We start from the raw sequence: 23,329 nt of genomic DNA on the forward strand, positions 1-23,329 counted from the left end.
ATGAAATAGTTCATATAAACGTTTTAAAAATTAATTCAGACCAACCATTACAATTCAACTTGTTATTCTTATTAAGGTTGTTGGACCAGTTAAATTTTGAACCAATAAACAAATATCAATTTAATTTTTAAAATACTAATTTATATTTTAATGTTTGAGTCGGACTAATTCAACGCATCAATTCTATAAATTGATTAAAAGTACTTCATATGATATTTTACTGAAAATCTCTAATTTTCAGTTGGAACGGTGAAAACTAATCAAATCTTTTAATTATTCTCTCCTTTCGAATTAGAGTGATCATTAATTTTCTATTGGACTGGTTCAATAGAAGTCGATTTCTAAAGCAATGATTAAAATGTCATTTTAAAGTTGTATTTGAATTTTCTTTGTTATTTCGAAACATCAAAAGTGAATTTTTTAAAATTTATCTCAATATCAGAATGCCTTTACTAAACATAGATCTATCTCGAATAATATTTTTTCAGTGTATGAAGGTATGCATTACCTTAAGACTAAAGCCTTTAGTAATAACCATTTCATGGCTTTTAAGTTGGAAGCATATGATAGACTAGAATGGCCTTACATTAGGGATACTTTGTTTTATTGGTTGGATCATGGAGGCATCACCACCGTATCTTACTCTATTTTCATTAATGGAAAGAATCATGGGTATTTTTATCCTACTCGGGGTCTTAGGCAAGGAGATCATCTATCGCTTCTCCTTCATGTTTTATGCTCTGAAGGACTTACACATATTTTGCAAGCATCGGCTCAAGCCAAAAGTATTTCTGTAATTCGTATTAATCACAATTGTCCTACTATAACCCACTTGTTATTTGCAGATGATACCATAATCTTCTCTAAAACTACTTTACCAGCCATATACTCAATTCATGATATTCTTCATTCTTATGGTTAATGAGTGGTCAGCATATCAATTTAGCAAGTCAGCGATTTTCTTTAGCCGTAATATTGATAGTAATGACAATTTCATTATAATTTTTTAGGCATATTGCAACATACTCCTCAAGAAAAATATTTGGGGTTACCATTTCAAATATTAAGATCTAAAAAAGTTACTTTTTCTGGAATAGTCACACAAATTGCTAATAAACTTCACGGCTGGAAAAAATACCCCATCTTCTACTAGCAAGGAAATCTTCATTAAAAATGTGGCAACATCTATTCCTATATATGCAATGATAAGCTTTATGAACAGTTTTGGTGGGGTCAGCTTAAAAAGGAAAAGAAGATGTGTTGGATCTCTTGGAATAGAATGTGTTGGAGTAAATGAGAGGGTGGATTAGGGTTTAAGGATTTAGAGGCTTTTAACCAAGCGTTACTTGTAAAATAAGTTTGTCGTATTTTGCAAAACCCTAATTCTTTTCTCTTCCAAATTTATAAGTGTAAATATTTCCACTCTTCCTCTTTTTTTTTTGGCTCCTATAGGTAGTTGTCCATCGTGGGGATGGCGTAGTTTGCATGCGTTGGGGTTTTCAGCTTTTGGAGAAGGGTCTTTGATGGAAAATTTCAGATGGAAGATTTGTTAGGTGCTTCTCAAACCTTTGGATTCCACGGGACTACCCTTATCTTTCTTCAAATCATCTATCAACAAACCAGAATTCTTATAACGTGGCAGATTTTATTGATCTAACTACTAGAAATTGGAACACTCATCTCCTTAATAAGAAATTTTTTTTCGGAGGATATTCAGAAAAATTTATCTATCCCGTTGTCCTATTGTCCATACAAGGATAGACTGCTTTGGAACCATCATCATTCAGGTCAGTATTCGGTGAAGTCTGGGTATTATGTAGCTCTTCGTCATCAGATTAGGGATTATGATTCATTAATTTCTTCCTTGACAAAGCGGGATTGGTAGTTTTTGTGCAACAGCAATATTCCTCACAAGATCATTATTTTTATATGGAGATGTGTACATAATGGTCTACCAACGACTTCTAATCTTAATTATAGAATGCAATTGAACCTTCATTGTATCTACTGTGATAAAGAAATTTGGTTTGCTTCTCCTTTCAGTTTTTGATCAAATTGGGAAGCTATTCCTACTTTTCATGGCTTATGACTTCACATAGTTTTCTAAATTTAACTTTTTTATTAAATCTCTTCATTAAATGATAGTTCAATTTTAAAGATAAACCATCACTCTATTTTCAAATTTGATTTAGTGAAGTTCATAAATAGGATTAAACTAGTTCTTATGTTTGTAATTTAAGGGAAAAAACACTTTTTGAACCCTTACAATTTACCCAGTGTTAAAGTGGAAGTATCCCACATTGGTTGTGTGAGTGAATGAACATGTGTTTAAATATTAGTTGGGCACTTCCATTTAATATCAATTGATTTTAAGATGAAATCTAACAAGGTACCAGAGCCTTATCATTCACACAATTTGAATTTGGCCCGGCCCACATAAGATGCGTGAGGAGAGACTAGTTGCTCGGTCCGGACACGCTATGCGTGAGTGGGATTGTTGAAGTGGGAGCATTCCGCATTGATTGTGTGCATGAATGGACATGTGTTTAAATATTAATTGGGCACCTCCACTTAATATCAATTGGTTTTAAGATGTAATCTAACATTAAAAAAACGGCAAATAAAAAAAATGAAGGGAGTATAATTTACTATGCCATGAATCATGACAAATAAGCTTTAAAATAATAACAAAAAAGATTACAACACCTTATACACACAAACACACACAAATGAAGATAATAAAAAAATAAACTAAAAAGACTACAATGGACGAAATGGAGTTAGGTGAATAACATAAACTTATGAATTTTAGTGTAATTTTTTTTTTAAATAGAGAGTAGAAGAATTGACTTAATTGAGAATTAAAGTCAAAAGTATTGAAACAACTCCCAACAGTGTTAAGCGGTTTGATATTGTTTAAGTAAGTTTTCGGGTGCGAATTTTGTGAATGCAGAAAATTTTCATTGACAGTCACCTACTATACCCGATACATGATACGGGTCGAATTCATTAGTTAGAGCGATGATTTAAAAACCGGATGGACCAAAACAAAGTCAACAGCATCTACTTATAGAATTATTAAGCAATGATCCTCCCAATCAATTCATAAATACAACATTAATTATCAATGTTCTTTTCTTAATGAAGCCCAATAAGTCAAATTCTTGAGTTCCCAAATATGGTCTTCCTATCACCAAAAAAATTGTGCTCCTTGAGCTTTGAAGCTTGGACCATTCATAGGATCACGTGCTTTTTGTAATTTTCTTGCATAAAATTAATGACAATAAAACTCTTTCATTAATTACTTATACATAGATTATGCTTAAGTTGCATTTAACAAATAATAAGCCTGTTTTGGCACTGTATTTACTTAACAAAAAAAATCTATTAAATGGTTATTGAGCCCCCAACTCTTCGATCTACTATCCTAATCAAATAATGTAGAAACGATTATAAATTCATGATGAAATTTCATAAACTCTGATAATTAATAATTTAGAATTATGATTTAGGATTAGAGAGTGTAAAAATAAAAAATAGAATATATTTCACCCACAAATCAATTGACTTAAGCTAAACGTGTATGATGTTCTTTTTTCCAATATTTTATTGGCATATTTTAGATTTCAAGATTATTAACAAATCTAGTCTTCTCTATTAATATAAATTAATTTCTTCAAATACCAGTTTAGAATTGTCTTTCATTTAATTCATTCGATACCATATCGGAGCTCTATAGAATTTGAGAATGATGAATTAAGTAATAGATAATGAGATTGAAACCTATCTTGTATATAAAATAAATCAATTGAAGTGTACATATCTTTGAGTTCGAATAATTATCAATGAGCTATATTTCAATGCTACAAGTGTTCGCAACATTTTGTTAAATTTGTAGGTTCATTTTTCCCCTACAAACTCTGAAAAAAACCTACCAATAATAATAAGATTATATTTTTTTAATTAACAGAGAAACTTGTATTACTTCAAAAGTATAGTAGTTACAATTATAGAACTTCAATGGTTTAATATAGAATGGGGGCGTCTATGCTACGATATAAATATTTTGCTCGCACATCGCCTTATAGATCTTAAAATGTTAAATTATATAAATGCCCTGGAGTTATATAAACTCAAATTCAGCAAAAATATGTAGTATACAAATTTAAACCTACAAAATTTAAACCAATAAAATCTACAACATGCAAACCGAATTATTATGAGAAAGGTTTACACCAACCAATAAAACATATCAGAAGTGGGATCATCAAGATCTTTTTAAACTAGAAACACATAATAAGAATTACACGTTCTCGCTTTCAGAGAAATATTATTCAGAAATATATATATATATATATATTGTGTGTGCGCGCGCGTACGCGCGTCCACGCGGTCAAAAAAGTGTTATTTTTTAGTCAGAAGCCGGAAAATAACTATTATAATCCAAAAAATCAATCTGCGGTGGAGAAGAATTCACAGAAAATTGCAGGGAAAGTAGGGAGAAACAAAAGCTTCTTTCTCTAAGCACATATATTGAAAATTATTTTGTTATTGATTTGTACTTTAAAACAAAAATACAAAAAAATTACCCCTCCTCTTGTCATTCTTTCCCCTTTAAGTAACAATTGAACAGATTGTGAAAGATCAGCTGAGACAATAATTCAAGAAAATGATGTTAAAGGTTGAATTATTATTAATGTTCGATTTAAGAGATATTATGTCATTTTTGTTTTGAATAAGCTTGACCCCAATTGATTATAAAACAATTTATGTGTAGAAAATTTAGACCACCAAAAAATTGAAATTACAACTTTCAAATTAGCCTCATTTTGGACATTCCTGAATTGGAGCAACACAACTCACGAGTGCAAAAATTGAACTAACGAAAATTAAATTTATCGAAGATCTAGAGGGTCATATTGTGTTCCAATAACAAGTGCAGTGACTCTATAAAATATTTTCTTTGTTCCATTTAAATCTTTTTAGTATTTTTTTTATAATATTATACTTTCTTTTAAAACCAATAATATCTTACTTAAAAGGTGTCATTTGAACTTTTAATACTTCTTTCGTTTCGTAATATATGTTGCCTTGAAATTCTTATTTAATTATAATACTTGTTATTTTATAAAGGTTTAATCACTTAAAAAAAACCCATCTTTTTATTTGATAATAATACTAGTTGTTTTTATTATGAAAACACGGTTTTTGAAAAATACAATCGTATATATTTAGTACATATTTTGTATGTAATCCAAATAATATACGTAAATAATTTTTAATAAGTATATAATTCATGAGTTATATATTGTTTTGAAAAAATTAAATCAGATTTGGTTACAGATCTGGGGGGGACGAGTTGCGATAGCGAGATAAGGTTGATATAAACGACGGTGGAGAGATGATGGCGGTAGCGGCAAAAAGCTAATAGTGGAAGCTAGCTGAGGGAAATGACGTCGGCGATAAATTGAGAGTAATGGTGGCGACGGTTGCGGCGGCTAGAACGGCTACAGCGAGCTAATACGATTTATAAGGTGAAGATAATGGTTGTGGTGGGTGATAATGGAGGAAGAAAAAATAAATTAAGATTTAAGACGAAAAAGATGGAAAAAACAGAGTGAAATAGTATTTTTATAAAAAAATTATATTTTTATAGGACGGGGTGTAAATTTCTCTTAATAATATGTTGAGTCTCACTTAGATTTTGTGAAAGTAGCCTCACTTAGACTAAAAAGAGAAAAGTTGAGATTTTTTTAATAAATAACTATGTTATAATAAAATATTTTCAAAAATACTGGTTATACTTTTAAAACTGAAAAATACAGTTCCCATTTTTTTTTTATAAAATTATACTTTATTAATTATAAAAATAAGGTAACTATTATATAAGGAATGTAGATGAAAGTCAAGACTCTCCTACAAATAAGATCTTTCCAAATAAATTAAGATTTTTTCAATTAATTTTTTTCCAAATAAAATCAATTAAGATCTTTTCAAAATAAAAAGCAATTAAAGGTCTTTTCAAATAAAATCAATTAAAATCTTTCGAAAATTAAATTAAACAAAACCAATGATAATATTTTGTAAACGTTTATTTGAAAATCACAACAATTCATTTTTTGTAATCTCAAAAATATGATTTTAGTTAACCAACAGGTTACTAACAATATAGCAAAAAATATTTATGTTTTAAACGCACAATTTCAGTTTACTAAAAAAATTATTAAAAATTACTTAACTATAAATTTATCAGCGTTTGATTCACGGTTCACTAACGGTTTCCTAGAAATATTTTTTTTAAAATATTGTTTGTTTAAAATACACAATTCAAACTTATTAACGATTCATTAACGATAAATTCAAAATAATATTCATAACAAGTTTACCAACGGTTAGCCCAACGTTTACTAATAGTGTACTAAAAATAAAATTATTGGCGTACCATTAATAAACCACTAGTTAACCACAAACCATTATAGATACAAAAAGTGAGAAAAAAAAATTATATTAGAAAATCAAGATCATTATTGTAAAACTAACACTCAAAATATTACAGATACACAAAGTGGAAAAAGAAAACAAGAAAATAACATGAAAAAAATAAATCAAGAGGATCATTGTACAACAGCTGTCGCCTCCATCGGAAAAGTAGAACAGTTGCCGCCTCCATTGCAGAACAAACGTCGCCGCCTTCATTACAGAACAGCGTCGCCACCCAGAACAACGTCGCCGCCTTCATTACAGAACAGCGTCGCCGCCTTCATTACAGAACAGCGTCGCCGCCTTCATTACAGAACAGCGTCGCCGCCTCCATTGCAGAACAGCGTCGCCGCCTCCATTGCAGAACAATGTCGCCGCCTCATTTAGAAAAGCAGATCTGCAATAATTGACAAAATAAGAAAAGCAGAACTGGGATAATTATACCGCGTCCTGCGTCCTCAGCGCTCACTCGTCCTCCTTCTGCCATAATTGCTTCACCTTTTACGACCTAACTCCACCGTCTCCTTCCAAACGAATCTCCTTCATGCCTAATTTCAGCAAAATCGTTGCGAGTCACCGAATCTCTTCATCATTTCATTTTTTCGGATCGGACGCCCGTAATCTCTTCATCTTCTTCGGACGGCGCCAAATTTTAATTTCATAGGAGATTTATTTGTGGAATACCTATTTTCTACCATATCAAATTTGTTTCAACCTAAATTCAAACTAAAATGGAAAAAATTTGGGTAATGGGATGATAAAGATAAATCCGGCAAAAATATTTGCAAAATCTAAAAAATATAGGAACATGCTAGAGGATTGTGGATGTTACTAAATAAGGAATTTGTATTTTGTTCATTCAAAAGTTTATATGTGCAAAGGAAAGATTATAAAATTGAAAAATAAAAAACTGGTAACCGTAATTTACTAATTAGACTTTCACCACCGTAATATTCATAATAAAAAGACCCAACTCCGTATGTGGGCTAAATTTCTCAAAACTTAAAGAGTACCACCGGACTTCAGAGCCCTTATAACAAAGTTAATTATTGGACTTGGACTGACGAATGGAAAATTGGGCCTTTGTCTTTAGCAATGACAACGGACAATGGGCCGTTGCTTGAGAGTTGTAGAGCTGTTTCATCATCGTTGCCAGCTTCACGGGCCCGCATATTTCAAATTTCAAAATATATTTTGCTTTAACATGTCAATTGAAAGTAATTAACTACCAATGCTTTTTCTCGTGTGATGCCATATTAACATCTTTTTTCTCCTTACTAATCTTTTTTTTGTTAGCCATTTCGGTTTCTAGGGCTTTGCCCTGATTAATCTGAATCCAACCCATATTGCGCACTTGGCAATGTTGGCATGGTGGGTGACTCTACCAGTATAAATTTTCTACATACACAAGATTCGAACTCGAAATTTTGCTTAACCGATATCAAACCGTTTACCACTTAAACCAACCTCTATTAGTTCCTTACTAATCCTTTAATCTATCACCAAGGAACATCATACTCTGAGAATAACGTTTTCTCTCAAACCTTTTAACCAATTTTTGCAAACTCCAAATATTCTAATTTAGTAAATAAAGCGATAGTAGAAAAATTAGGGTATTTTAAATTAGTTATTCATTATATTCAATTAATATACACAGTTTATTATAAAAAAACAATTCAATTAAAAGTATTTAAATTATATTAAGTTATTATAAAAAAAACAATTCAATTAAAAATATTGAAATTATATTAAGTTATTATAAAAAAAAACAATTCAATTAAAAGTATTTAAATTATATCAAGTTATTAAAAATAACTAATCATAATCACTCGATTTGTATGCTTTTCATTTCAGTGACTAGATTTTAATTTTGTTATTTTTGGTTGCTAAATTTTTCTTTTTTAAATTTAGCCAAAAATGATTACATGGAAGCTGACACACAACAATCGAATTTTACTAATTTTATTTTAAAAATTTATAAAACGGACAAATTACCTTTTGTATTTCTCTATTTCACTACTCACAAAAGAAGACGATAAAATCACCAGCTTCTTCTACAACAAGAGACAAATTCACAATTTGTAGAACCAGTTGTAATTACAATTTACAAAAGCTGCCCCCAGAAGATTCTATTTCTCTTTTTCACTACTCACAAAATTAGAGAATTAGGGACCAAACTGGACAAAATACTTTTTCTTTCTCTAAGAATAAAAATACTTTTCCTTTGCTCTATCATATCCTTCAACTACCCTTCTAATACTATTTTGCTATTTTCTTTTTACTTTTTTGCCCCTACTGCTATACTAAAAACTATAGAGATTTTGAAAATGGCTAAAACAAATTTAAAAAAACCCCATTGACCACTACTTGACTAACCCACCAAACCTCTCCCATTACGTCACCACTAATCCAAAATTAGTAATTAGCCCATCTTATAAACAGATAATAATTAATTACAAACGACAGCGTTTTACTCCATGGGTCAAAAGATGCCACCGCCACCATCCACAAAACACTCGTAATCCAGAAAATCCCACTCACTAAAACCCCCACAAACTCCTTCACGCGCCTCCGTCTCCACATCATCAAAACCCCACGCGCCGCCTCCGCCGCCTTGGAACCACTCACAAAACCCAAACCCACATTCATTTCCTTTTCCGGTATTTACAAACCCGCCGACGTCAACACTAGCCATAACGGAAGACTCCCAGTCGGAGAAAGAAGAGCCGCAAGTCTCCTCGTTACCGTTAATAGTAACATAAGAAGAAGAAGACTGAAACACATTAAACGGCGTCGTGGAGTACGGATTTTCAATAAACTTAACCTTAGTAGAATCATCAACAAACTTCATTAACTCATCTAATGAGTTACTTTCATCAAAAATATCACTTAAACTCATAAAAATATCCTCATCCATTTCCACCACTGGATCATCACCATCACCAGCATTTTTCATTTTTGAATCCTCCATTACTGTTTCTGAGTTTTCTTTGTCTGTTCTGTGTTTTATATAGAGAGTGAACGACGCCGTTTCTACCTAGAATAAAGAGCACGCGGCAGCGTGGGCGAGAAGGCTCCGGACTTTAATTTATTGGGACTTTTTGATTTTGGTAGGTGGGGCCGGGTGACTGCTGTATTTGGTGTGTGGTGTATCAGACATTCAATGCGGGCCGTTGGATGTGATGTGGACGATTAGGTAGAGATGACAGAGTGGCGATGAGTGACAGGTGGAAGGTGATGTGGCAGTAGATGGGAGAAAAGGCGGGAATTTTATGAGAGGGCGTGTCAGTCTGTTTATTTCATGTTTTGGGATGCAAAGAAAGCGACCCTCGATATACGGATAATCTCTTTATTTATTGTTGGTTGTATTTTTCTGGCATTTCGCCCCTTTTTTTGTCTTTATTTCCGTTTATGCCACTGAAGCACTGTACTAGTGACAGGAAATTAAGAACACAGTGATACCAATTAAAGCTGGCTAATTAAAGAGTAATTTAAAAAGTACTTAAACAATCCATAATTAAAATTATACTAGTAAAATTAATTTATATTTATTTAATTGTTTTGATAACATTAAAAGCAATTTTTTTAACTGATTTATTTTTTTAAAAAAAATTAATTTGAGATGAAGAATTATTGGCCAGAGAATTTGTGTGTAATTGGCTCAAAAAGGAGAAGTGAGTAGGAAATTTCTAGATTGAGAAAAAGATCCAAACAGAAAGTAATTGCAACACTTGGCCATCACTAATTTGAAATTACTAGAGTTTTCTCTATTTATTAAAGTGGGAATTAATTGTTAAATGGATAAGAGAGGAGTCTGATTGATGATAAACACGTTTGACTTTATATGATTTTTCAGCACAACATATCACGTGTTGTTCATGCTTTTCAAACATCACAAAAAACAAAAGAAAAATTGAAGAGGACAGTGTTAATATTTTGGAAAGGTACAAAATAAAACTACACAAATTTTACCTACTAGTATAATTTATTTTGTTTGACAGTATATGATTGTAAATTTAATGGATTCAGCTGGTACTAAGCTTTCTTGACTGCTTTATAGTAAATGAGGAAACGGTTCAGTGTATAGTGGTATATCATAATTGATTCTCACATCCAAATTTATTTTGATGATTAAACTTTGAATTACAATGTTTTTTAATGTATTCCAACGAAAAAGTACCAACCTATATACAATGATCAATTTTTTTAGATCAGATTATACATTCATATTAAATTTTTATGTAAAAATAGTAAAAACTGATAGCCACGTGTGTTTTTAAATGGAAAAAATCGTGTCAAAATAAAATTCAGAAGAAACGAATAAAAAACAAATGAATCAAAAGTTTGCTCACCCAAATAAAATAAGACAATAGTTTGAATAGCCTAAGAATCAACTCTCTGTATAGGGTCACAACAATAACGCGACGACCTTGAGAAGAAGAATATCTTCTAATTAGCATGAAAATTCACCCAGAAAACACATTCTAATGCTTGCCTGAGACAATTTATCGAAAGCTAACTCTCATAGTTAAAATACCTACATTTGACATTCGCCCACCAATTTCTATCAACCTCACAACTAATAAACAACAAAATAGATGAATCCATGCAGACGAATAAGTAGTAAATCGGTTCTGCCTCCCTCCTTAAGTCTTTGAAGCACATGCAATAACATGCGACTTGAACTTCTCAAGCTCCTCCAACACCTCATCTTCTGGCCTATATATTAAATCACTCATGCGCCATATCTGCATGCACCAGGAAATGATTAACGCGTAAATCACAGATTTTGACAACACTCGAACCTTAACGTTTAATAGTAGCTTTAGCTCATCTTTAAAACTAAGTTATATTCTATAAGACATGCACAATCACACAAACTTTTGATAGGAAAAAGTAACGGAACCTGCAATGTTCCTCCTCCTCCAGTGGTATCACAATCATCTGACACGCTAACAATGGTCCAAGGATCAGACGCGTTCCAATGGAAGTCGACAACTTTATCCCTGATTTCACCAAAAAATATAAATACAAGTTGAACACTCATGTGGCATTATCTAAGGGAAATAATATACATATACTAATACTTCAGAAACAATAATTAGTGCCGAGTTGACAATCTTTTAGAATTCCATTTGCCAGACCAAGTACCAGAAAAATTTCTATAAAGCGATAAACTAATGACCAGAAGGAAAGAAAAAGAACAGAAACTTACTTACAGTTAATTTCCAAACCAAAAAAGTTTAAAGAACAAGAAAGGAAAGATTTTTATCAAGCAATAAACCAAGGACAGGAAGAAAAAAAGAAAAGGAAACAGAAACTTGCTTACAGTTAATTTTTCACGCCAAAAAAGTTTAAAGAACAAGGTCAAGTAAGATTATGTTTTTATATTTTACACAGAATAGAGATTATTGCGCCTTTAGATGAAGTTTGCAATGAGTCAAGTAACAAACCTGTGCCCAGCATGCTGGAAAAACAATCCCGGAGGTGAACTTGGGACTTTAGTTGGGCGCTCTGACTTCTTACCAATCTACAAGAATAATACCATATAAGATGTAAATGTAATCCAATGGAACACGATTTAAAATATGATAAGACAAAATCTATACCTTCTCATAATCCCAAATGTTTAAGAGACCGTCTTCTGCAGAACTTCCAAACACAGATGACTTGTCTGGGGACCACTGGAAATGGAATGAAATGGTTTAGCAAAAGCTTGCAAAATTAGCAATGCAGGATTACCAAATTACAACAGGGGTATTAGTACCTGAACACAAAGAACAGCAGCTTTATGGCCTTCAAATTTATAGACCGGAGTCCCAACCCCATTAGAAGTGAGATTTCGTCGATCAAACATGCGAATAGAATTATCTGCTGATCTGGAGAAATTATAGAAATGTAAAAGGATTTACAGTTTTTTTTACCATATTCACAGCATCACAACACACAATGTAGCACAAGCAAACTTAATCCCTACAAAGTAGCCACATGCCACAGCTTTAAAAGCAGTGTCAATTGTAATTAATAAAGCTTTGGACCATACCCGGTTAGGATAAGGTTATCATCATGAGGATTCCAATCAACACAGTGAAGATCAGCATTGTGCGCTTTTTCAACCTGTTGACCAAAAATCAAAACATCATGAAACAATTGCCAATAGCTGACTTTCCATAAAGCAATCAAGAAGACGAGAACAATTAAAGAATAGAGTATCACAACATGTTCTATAAATATAGGAAATGGCCATGTAGAACAAGAGCAATAAAGTGAGGACAAAAAAGAAGTCAAAAATTTGGCTTTATACAAAATTTAGTATTGAACACCAAAACCAATCAAATGCTAACTAACATTACAAAGTCATAATAAAACAAAATTTTGTTAGGTCTTCATGTGCTCCTTGTCTTCAGACACACCAAATAACTCTTTTAAAAGCTTTATACCAGATAACAGATCTCGACTTACTTTGAACAGGGATTCAGTTTTACAACAAGGGATTAGGGTTAAAAGCTCCACCACTATTATTTAGATGAGGTCAAAAGTTGCATAACAAAATGATAATGAAACAGGCATTGCGAGCTTACGTTATTTACACTAACTCTAGTATGCTATTTCATTTATTACCAGATATTGCGAGCATTGGATTTTCTGATTAAGGGTTTTCCAACCAAACACGAGAATTCTTAGAAAAATTAACCTTGATTGATGGGTTAGAGCCACTGCGAGCATCCCATAATATAAGGCAAGAATCATCTCCAACGCTGCAAAACTCCTGCGCACTTCAGCAGATATAAAACATCCACCGGGAAAAAAATCTTATCAGAAAATATTTTTTCAAGCTATCTATATATAAAATGATAAAGATAACATCGCATAAGAATGATAGAAAATTAAAGTTCCCTCTCCTATTTATAACAATTTTTTCAGCACATGAATATCAACTAACATACATTATGAATAATTCCAACAGTAAGAAGGACATATAGACAAACAGCCTGGTTGGCATCCTTAATATTCAAATTTGCATAAACTGTACAAGCACATCCAATAAAAATAACATATAAATATTAATTATGACTCCTGATTTAGCTTTTTCCTAAAAACAAGTGAACTAAATTTTAAGACAGTTTCCAAAAGCAAGTAACCATAAGAGATCTTATCTACATTTAACACAAGCATGCAAGATACCTGGATGGGCAGAATGCCACATCTTCAACTGTGTCCTCATGCCCCTGATAAATACCCCGGGGCCCTACTGAAGGGCTATCAGAAGATTTGTCATCCCCAGCTCTTTTAATGATTGATCCACCAGATCCTTGGACTTTAGCTGTTGCTGGATCAGTGGCTGATGCTGTTATATGGTCCTGGATACTCCACAAAACCACTGACTTGTCTTTTCCTGCAAAGAAAATCTTCCTGCTTAGAAATTTGTTTTATAAGGACAAAGTTATTTAGCTAGTCTAACACATTTACTCTGGATACATAATAAAAAATCAAAATAACACTAAGCACAAAAATTGAAACCAATACCTTTGCTATTGCAGAAGGCAAATAAATATTGTCAATAAATAAATTTAAATCACAAAATGCAAATTTTCCAACCTCCAGAAAGCACAAAGGGTTCAGTTGGGCACATTGCAAGAGCAAACTCTGCATTATCCTGGTGTCCTGTTAAAATCTGCAAGAATTGCATGTTAATGTGATACACTGTACTACAAAAAGCAAGAAATTTACTAATGCCAAAAATGATAAATATCATGGTCAAGCAAGTTGATGTTTCATCCAAAACAGAATGGTGCAAATCACATAATTATGTACAAATATTAGGAGCAAATAGAAATTTTCCTCTGTAAAAAAAAAGAATAACCAAAGACTGAAAAGTTATACCAAATCTGGACGAGAATTTGTAGCTCCGAGAACAGCATGGCGATTAGGCTGTGCTTCAACATCCCATATGAGAACCTGAATTGTCCCACGACCAAAGGCAACAGACAAATTAAAATTTTAAAAAAAGAAAAGCAACACAAAACTTGTCTAGTCATTAAAACCTGTAAAAGAATAGCCAACATATAATCTCAAGTGAGAAAAAGTATATAAATGGAGAATTTCTGAACTCACATCAGGGCTGTCAGTATGGGTAGCCACTATCCTACTATTCTGAGGGAGTTCCCTGATCCTATTCACCTGCAAAAGAATATTATTTCAGTGAATTGTATCTTTTCAAGAGTAGACTAAGAGGAAGAGGGGGACGCACATTATAGTGAGTTAGCTAGGCATAAAAATAAACAATTGCAAAAAAAAATCTTTTGTAAAATATTTGTAACATGAAATCACTTGAACGACAAACACGAGAACCTTTTATGGTTAAAATTAAGGATGATAGTCCATACCTCTCCAGGATGTATGATGGTCTTGTACTTCTTAACAAACGGAGAGCGTGCTTCTTCATTAAACTGAAAAAAAAGCGATTATTATAGGTGTTACTTCAACAATGGAGCTAGAAGAACCAAACCAATTTCACTAATCTTAAATTGAAACAGCAAATCAGATAGTGATAGCATAGTATAAACACCTGAGCAATGTGCTCTGCAGCAGCAACTCTAGTCTTCACAACTTCACAATTCGCAATTACCAAAGTATTCGGTACACTACCATCAGTCTGGCCAAACCAACAACAATACAAATTTAAAATCAACAAACAATCAAACTAATAAATAGCAATCAATGACAAGCAAACTCGCCTGCTCGGAGAGGTAGAGCCGTTGCCGATTCTTGTAAGTAAATTGCTCGAGATGCGGACCCCACCTGTTCAACAAGAGGATCCCAATTATTGGGGAGTAACATGAATAACCTAACATTCTTCTAAATATAGCGCCAAAACACATTTTAAAATGAAGCTACACATAACTTCCGCTAGGGTTTACATTTCGTATGACATGCTAACAGATCCAAAATTAAAACTAAATTACTTCATAAAACCCTAAAACGAGCTCAAAAACCCTAGAAATGAGACAAAAAATGACAGAGAGAGAAGAGTTACCGGCAAGAGAGAGACGGCCAAACGAGATTATGATTAGCGAGCCAGTCGTACAGAACAGGAACTAAAGATTTCCACTGACCGTATTTTTCATCAACAGAATGTTGCTGCTGCTGTGATTTTTTTCCTTCCTTCATTTTGCCACCGGAACTCTTCTCCGGCGGGTGGTGTTGATCTTTGTCTTCTTTAGGCTTCGGTTTTCGGCCTCTCTTTTTCGGTACGTGTTCTTGTTCTTCTTGTTGTTGAGGCTCCATTTTAGGTAAAAAGAAAATTAAAAACCGAGCTCCGTTTCAACAACTCTTTCGATAAGTGAAAGCGGTAAAAATCGGCGGGGACCGGAGTGGGGCGGCGGTGGACCTACCGCTAAATCAGCAATGCTACTGCTACTGTAGATTAAATTTGGAGAGTGAGTGTGGTGGGTGGTGTATATAAATGGTGAAATTTGAAGGGAGAGAAGGGAGGGTTTTGTTCTAGTTATTGATTGTATGACACGCTCGGCGGATGGAGGTGTGGGACACGCGTTGTACGATCGGAACGTTACAGTTCCCGGGTGGATTATTTTGGCTTTTTGTTGGATTGAGGGTTAAATTTGGTAATTTGTTGGCAGCGGTTAAAAGCTGCATCACTTTATTTACTGTATAAAAGATTAAGATAGAAAGGGTATATAACCCAGCTAGCTCAAATAGTTTAAACCCTTAGCAGCAATTCTGTGGTGAGTTTTATTTTTTTCACAAACATTTATTTTCCGATTGTATAAGAAAATTATAGTTAGAAATATTTTGATGGTTAACAAATCATATTCTCAGTCTGAGGGGTAATTGATCCTAATGATCACCGAACTTTTATCTTTTTTTATTTTGGTATTTTCCGGCCAAAAAATAAAAGTTCGGTGATCGAAAAGAAAAATATTTTTGGCCTGAAATACCAAAATGAAAAAATAAAAGTTCAATGATCGAAAAGAAAAATAATAATTTAATGGCTAAAATGAAAAAACTGAAAAGTTCAGTGGTGGTCAAAATTAATTACCCCAGTCTGATACTAAGCATAGTTGTATAATGGTTGCTCAAGCCACCTATGAGCTTTTTTGGTTTAGAATTAAAAAAAGAGTCAAATGAGGCTCTCAAAGTTATATTTTAGGATTAAATAAATTTATTTTAACTTTTTTGAATTAATTAGAATTTTAAATTCGTATTTTTTGATTAAATAAATTATTTTTCATTTCATCAGTTAACAAGATTCTCAAACTTGTGTCTCGGAGGTCAAATAAGTCATGCATTTATTTGACCTAGATTAAGAGAGTTCGAAAACCTAATTGAGCTAAAAAGTTTGAATACCTTATTGATTCAAAAAAATTTAAAATATACTTATTTGATCCCAATACATAAATTTAAAAGCCACGTAACATTCTTTAGAATTTAGATGGTTGTTGATACCATATGAATATTGTTAACAATAGGAGAAATTCTTATACAGACTCGGTCTACCACGTCATCCGTAAACTAACCTATCACATTATGACACGTCATTAAAATGATGGCAATCTTGTAAATTCGTTTTTTACTTATTTACACCTTTGAATAGTAATATTACAAGATTGTCATCATTTTAATGATGTGTCATAATGTGATAGGTTTGGTCTATGGATGACGTGTTAGACCGAGTCTACCTAAGAATTTCTCTAACAGTAGCTCCACTCTTCATCAATAATGTTTAAAGGAAATGTTACTAATAATTAGACAAGAATCGTGATTATACTTATGTCCAAATTATAGCTATTTAGACAAGAATTTTGTAATTACTATCTTCCTCGCAAATTTTACAAAATTTAGACAAAATCACTGTTACTGGCGTTTTGCGTTTGTAACAACAAGTGTGTGAAATGCGGGCGTGCCAGGAAGCGGATTCCAAAATGTAACTTAACTTCTTAAAACGAGCGATTGGGGTTTGGTTAACCTTATAACAAGTACTCCAATCAAGTAATGCTAAAACAAAGAATCCAATTGTAAATGTGTTTACTAATTGAATGAAATGAAAATACAAGTGTTTGAGTAGAGATTACAAAAGTTCAATCGTAAAGTTCTTTACTGATTGAAGAAAATTGAGAATGCTAAGTGTTGAGTGTTTTTGCCTTTGGGCTGATTTTTGTTGGATTTGATCGGGGGTTGCAAATTGGCTGCTCTTCTTCTATTTATAGACTTTGTCTCTTGAAAACTGCTGCTTCATCTTTCAACTGCACGTTCTTCCCCACCTTTAAAAAACTGTCGATCGTGTCTCTGAACTGTTGCCTCTTGATGGCACGTGCTTTTTGGCTTCTAATTTTCTGAAAGTAATTTTCTTGGGCTTATGGGCCATTTAAAGCATATTTAATGGCCACTTTAAATTTGGGCTTAATCTTCTGGAAATAGACTTGAGCTTTCTGAATCTTCTGAGATTTAGGAGTCAACCTCTGAAATCAACCTCTGAAATCAACCTCTGAAATAGATTGAGTCAACATTTGGAATTAACTTCTGGAAATTAACTTCTAGAGGCAATCCTCTCAAATTAAACTTCTAGAGTAGTCAACCTCTGGAAATCAACCTCTAGAAATCAACCTCTGAAATAAACTTCTGGAGTTAAATCAACCTCTGAAGTCAACCTTTGGTATTAACTTCTGAAAATTAACTTATAAAGTCAAACTTCTGAAACTAGATTTCTGGAGTCAAATGGAGTCAACCTCTAGAGTCAACCTTTGAAAATTAACCTCTGAAGTCAAACTAGTCAACCTCTGAAAATTAACCTCTGAAGTCAAACTAGTCAACCTCTGAAAATTATCCTCTGAAGTCAAACTAGTCAACCTCTAGAAATTACCTTAGGACAATTATCCACGTAGCTTTTTCTATCTTTTAAAAGAATAAGGGCTTTTATGGCCTTTTGGCCATATTTTTAATTTTGGTGCAAACAATGCCCCTTATATAATTGGCTTTTTAGAAATAAAGCCATTTATATATATATTCTTTTAGCCAAAATTAAAAATTTTAGCTTTCACAATGCTTAGGTCTAAGGTTTTATTTTCTGAAATTGATAAGGATTTTTGGAGGTGTGAAAATCCATTAGCACTATGAATTCAAAAGTTTCACAAATAATTAATAAGATAAAAGGTGCAGAGATTTCAAAGGTTGAGAAAGATTTTTCCCCAAAACCTCTAACAAACCCTAACCTCTCAAAAATCAAAATTAATTTGTCTCAATCTTCTCCAATTGACAAGCAAAACATGTCAACAATTAGAGATAAAGAAGGCAAAGAAATACCGACCACCATGATACCGCCGGCAACCGGCGGCTCGCTGCCTGAGATGAGCTGGTCGGCAGAAATTCCTACCGTTACGGACATCTTCTCGGCAGAAGATGCACCTCGGCGCCCAGCAGCTTCGCCTGCCAGCAACGGCACCAGCTCCTCTCCTCAAATCGAGATCCCTTCCGCCTCTCGATAGTCCGTCGCCGTGGAGTTTCCGTTTGCAGCAGGTTTGGCGCCATCGGTAGCGGATTTTCCCGCAGATTTGGAGAAAGTGCAGTGTCTTCTCCCTCCAGCTGTCGGCAGCAACCCAGCGGCAGTCAGCAGCCAGCTTTCGCCGTCCAGAAGTCCTCCGGTGTCTGCAACAGGTACGTTTCTTCCTCTTTTAAATTTTTTTTTTATCAATATGTTTTTGGACATTTTGGCCAATCTGTGAAGTTAACCTCTGGATAAACCTCTAAAATCAACCTCTAGCCAAACCTCTAGAATCAATCTCTGGCCAAACCTCTGGAGTCAGCCTTTGGCCAAACTTCTGGAGTCAGCCTTTGGCCAAACTTTTAGAGTCAACCTCTAAAATCAACCTTTGGCCAAACTTCTAGAGTCAACCTCTAGAATCAACCTCTGGCCAAATTTTTGAAATTAACACCTGGAGTCAATTAATCAGAGTCTCTTTTTTTAAAAAGAATGGCTAGAGGCCATTAAATTACAACATAGGAAATGAAAAGTAGCAGTTTAGCCAAGATAGCCAAACTCCTAGAACTTTAATTATAAAAATGGCTAAAAGCCATTACATTACAACTTGTGTTAAAAATGGAAAATCAATGAAAAGTACTGGTTTAGCTAAAACAGCCAAACTTCTAAGATTTTTATAATACATTTGGCTAAAAGCCATCATGTTACATGTACTAACCCTCCTAAAAACACACTTGCATATTCTCCAGTACATGTATGGCTAAAAGCCATTAAGTCATTTCCAAATTATATTTCTCCCATATGGTGGGATTGCACTTCTTCAAGTATTTTCGTTGATGAATTATTTATGAGGCTCACCCTCTAGACTTGATAGCCAGTATGCGTTACCCTTCATCACCTTGTGGACAAAGAATGGTCCTTCCCAGTTGGTAGACCATTTCCCATATTCTCTGTCTTTAATATCAGGGGGTAGAATCAATTTCCATACTAGCTCATCTTCTTGAAATGTTACTTCGGCATCAAGAACCTCTGCCGAATTACTCTCCTCCATAATATGCTGCATACGTTCCATCAAAAATTGCAGATGCAGCTGCTGCAAACTCACCAAAGGTGAGATTAACTATGAATTTCTTTAATAGTGACGGAGGAGCACGGCTTGTTGTATGGAACAATAGCCATGGATTCCAATATTTTCTCTGCTTTATTTTTAACCTCTTGATGAATCTCTAGAGGTTTATTTTCATTTGGTTGACCTTTTTTATTTTTCCCAGTAAAGTGAATGGGACCAACATAGGAATCATAATAGCTAACTTCCACCATGTTAGTAGCAGTGGTGAATGGTTTAATATTCACTATCGATCTCTTGTCAATAAGATCTGGATACGGTTTGTGAAATCGTGGTCGGTCAATTTGTCCCAGACCTGGACCATATAACTCATGGATGGCTTCTCTTGCAACCTCCACGTCAAGTGGCCTCCTCAGAGGTTGGAGCTGCAGAGGTGGATTTCTCCCCTGGGGAAAATAGTTGCCTCCTAAGCCCATAGGTTGATCATAATTTTCATTAACCTTTGGATCCTCCATGGAAGGATGAACGGCTTCTCTCGCAACCTCCATGTCAAGTGGCCGTGCTAGAGGTTGGAGTGGCAGAGGTTGGTTCCTCTCCTGGGGAAAATAGTTGCCCCCTGTGTCCAGAGGTTGGACATAATTTTGATTAACCTCTGGATCCTCCATGGAAGGATGAACGACTTCTCTCACAACCTCCATGTCAAATGGTTGTGCTAGAGGTTGGAGTGGCAGAGGTTGGTTCCTCTCCTGGGGAAAATAGTTGCCCCCTGTGTCTAGAGGTTGGACATAATTTTGATTATCCTCTAGATCATCCATGTATGGATGATTAACAGCACCTGCATTAAATGGCCTTTCTTCAGAGGGTGCTTCTCTCACGGCCTCCATGTCAAGTGGCCGTGCTAGAGGTTGGAATGGCAGAGGTTGGTTCCTCCCTTGGAGAAAATAGTTGCCCCCTGTGTCCAGAGGTTGGACATAATTTTGATTATCCTCTAGATCATGCATGTATGGATGATTAACAGCACCTGCATCAAATGGCCTTTCTTCAGAGGGTGCTTCTCTCACGGCCTCCATGTCAAGTGGCCGTGCTAGAGGTTGGAATGGCAGAGGTTGGTTCCTCCCCTGGGGAAAATAGTTGCCCCCTGTGTCCAGAGGTTGAGTGTAATTTTGATTAACCTCTGGATCATCCATGGAAGGATGATTAGCAGCACCTGCATTATAAAACGGCTTGCAATTTCAGCCAGTTAAAGAGTTAACTTGAGCAAGTTCATCTCTTTTATGAGGTGGTACATGCCTTTTTTCAGGAGGTGATGGGTTCGAGATTGGTACATGACTAGTGCTTCCAATCTCTTGAACTCCTCTAGAGGTTTGCCCCCCGAGTCGGTTAGCCGTGTTAACAGCCTCGGGCAATTCATCATCATCCTTTGGGGACGATAATTTCACTGCAACTATTAAATCCGTCAAGTAGCGTTCCATGTCGAACTGCTTCTTGTCCATAACTTCATGCTTCAATTTCAAATCAGCCCGAGCATGGTTGAAACTGACATGAGTCTGTTTCATCTCAATCATGGCCTTTGACACCATATCAAGGGCTTCCACCAATCTCGGCTTAGAATTTCGCCGAGTTGGTGTTTCTTGCCTTTCAACACCTCGCGGTACATCTTCACTCACCTCTCCATGGAGAGGTAAATTTTCTTTCTGGATGTTTCTGACCATGTGAGCCACATAGTCTCCATGTCCTACATATGTAAAAGTAGGATCATCCACTGCATCCTGAGATACAATAACATATTTTCCTTTCTCACTTCGAGTTCTAGGCATAACTCTTAGTGTCCCACTGGGCGTGCCAAAAATTGTTACTGGCGTTTTGCGTTTGTAACAACAAGTGTGTGAAATGCGGGCGTGCCAGGAAGCGGATTCCAAAATGTAACTTAACTTCTTAAAACGAGCGATTGGGGTTTGGTTAACCTTATAACAAGTACTCCAATCAAGTAATGCTAAAACAAAGAATCCAATTGTAAATGTGTTTACTAATTGAATGAAATGAAAATACAAGTGTTTGAGTAGAGATTACAAAAGTTCAATCGTAAAGTTCTTTACTGATTGAAGAAAATTGAGAATGCTAAGTGTTGAGTGTTTTTGCCTTTGGGCTGATTTTTGTTGGATTTGATCGGGGGTTGCAAATTGGCTGCTCTTCTTCTATTTATAGACTTTGTCTCTTGAAAACTGCTGCTTCATCTTTCAACTGCACGTTCTTCCCCACTTTTAAAAAACTGTCGATCGTGTCTCTGAACTGTTGCCTCTTGATGGCACGTGCTTTTTGGCTTCTAATTTTCTGAAAGTAATTTTCTTGGGCTTATGGGCCATTTAAAGCATATTTAATGGCCACTTTAAATTTGGGCTTAATCTTCTGGAAATAGACTTGAGCTTTCTGAATCTTCTGAGATTTAGGAGTCAACCTCTGAAATCAACCTCTGAAATCAACCTCTGAAATAGATTGAGTCAACATTTGGAATTAACTTCTGGAAATTAACTTCTAGAGGCAATCCTCTCAAATTAAACTTCTAGAGTAGTCAACCTCTGAAAATCAACCTCTAGAAATCAACCTCTGAAATAAACTTCTGGAGTTAAATCAACCTCTGAAGTCAACCTTTGGTATTAACTTCTGAAAATTAACTTATAAAGTCAAACTTCTGAAACTAGATTTCTGGAGTCAAATGGAGTCAACCTCTAGAGTCAACCTTTGAAAATTAACCTCTGAAGTCAAACTAGTCAACCTCTGAAAATTAACCTCTGAAGTCAAACTAGTCAACCTCTGAAAATTATCCTCTGAAGTCAAACTAGTCAACCTCTAGAAATTACCTTAGGACAATTATCCACGTAGCTTTTTCTATCTTTTAAAAGAATAAGGGCTTTTATGGCCTTTTGGCCATATTTTTAATTTTGGTGCAAACAATCACATTTTGTATAATTATTTCAAAATTATTTTTTTAAATCCATTTATATTCAACACAAACAATACAAATTTTAAATCTACATTCCAGACTTTTTATAAAATTTATGAATATAAAAAAGCTTCAAATCGAAAGGGTGCCTAAACAATGTATATTAGGCGGCACATTAATATAGAAAATACAAATCTTTTTCTCTGTTCAATAATCTTTAACAAAAATGGCTTCTTTCCTTCCCTCGGTAATTTGGAATTTTGGAGTTCAATAGACGAAAAATTATTGCACACAACCGATGCACCATGGCATCCTTGCATCAAACTAATGATGCGTTAGCCATATG

General features: G+C 34.3%; 3 protein-coding genes across 3 annotated transcripts; 1 reads left to right on the top strand and 2 right to left on the bottom strand.

The window, feature by feature from the left end:
* The first annotated feature begins 499 nt into the window (after positions 1-499).
* Positions 500-2,099, top strand: LOC126668733 (uncharacterized). Its single transcript, XM_050361915.1, has 6 exons — positions 500-917; positions 1,011-1,078; positions 1,453-1,516; positions 1,665-1,787; positions 1,874-1,939; positions 2,044-2,099. The coding sequence occupies exons 1-6, from the start codon at positions 500-502 to the stop codon at positions 2,097-2,099; spliced, it is 795 nt and encodes a 264-aa protein (XP_050217872.1).
* Positions 2,100-8,880: 6,781 nt separating this feature from the next.
* On the bottom strand, positions 8,881-9,553 carry LOC126669731 (uncharacterized). Its single transcript, XM_050363278.2, has one exon. The coding sequence runs from the start codon at positions 9,449-9,451 to the stop codon at positions 8,963-8,965; it is 489 nt and encodes a 162-aa protein (XP_050219235.1). The 5' UTR covers positions 9,452-9,553; the 3' UTR covers positions 8,881-8,962.
* A 1,248-nt stretch (positions 9,554-10,801) lies between these two features.
* On the bottom strand, positions 10,802-15,944 carry LOC126669227 (WD-40 repeat-containing protein MSI4-like). Its single transcript, XM_050362640.2, has 15 exons — positions 15,518-15,944; positions 15,219-15,282; positions 15,050-15,136; positions 14,868-14,930; positions 14,596-14,661; positions 14,365-14,439; positions 14,080-14,155; positions 13,666-13,876; positions 13,175-13,256; positions 12,524-12,597; positions 12,248-12,359; positions 12,090-12,164; positions 11,934-12,010; positions 11,387-11,486; positions 10,802-11,228 (listed from the first exon to the last, which is right to left on the bottom strand). Exons 1-15 carry the CDS (start codon positions 15,766-15,768, stop codon positions 11,127-11,129), a joined length of 1,515 nt encoding a protein of 504 aa, XP_050218597.1. The 5' UTR covers positions 15,769-15,944; the 3' UTR covers positions 10,802-11,126.
* Positions 15,945-23,329: the final 7,385 nt, after the last annotated feature.

Source organism: Mercurialis annua, linkage group LG2 (assembly GCF_937616625.2).
Source record: "Mercurialis annua linkage group LG2, ddMerAnnu1.2, whole genome shotgun sequence".
NCBI classification, from domain to species: domain Eukaryota; kingdom Viridiplantae; phylum Streptophyta; class Magnoliopsida; order Malpighiales; family Euphorbiaceae; genus Mercurialis; species Mercurialis annua.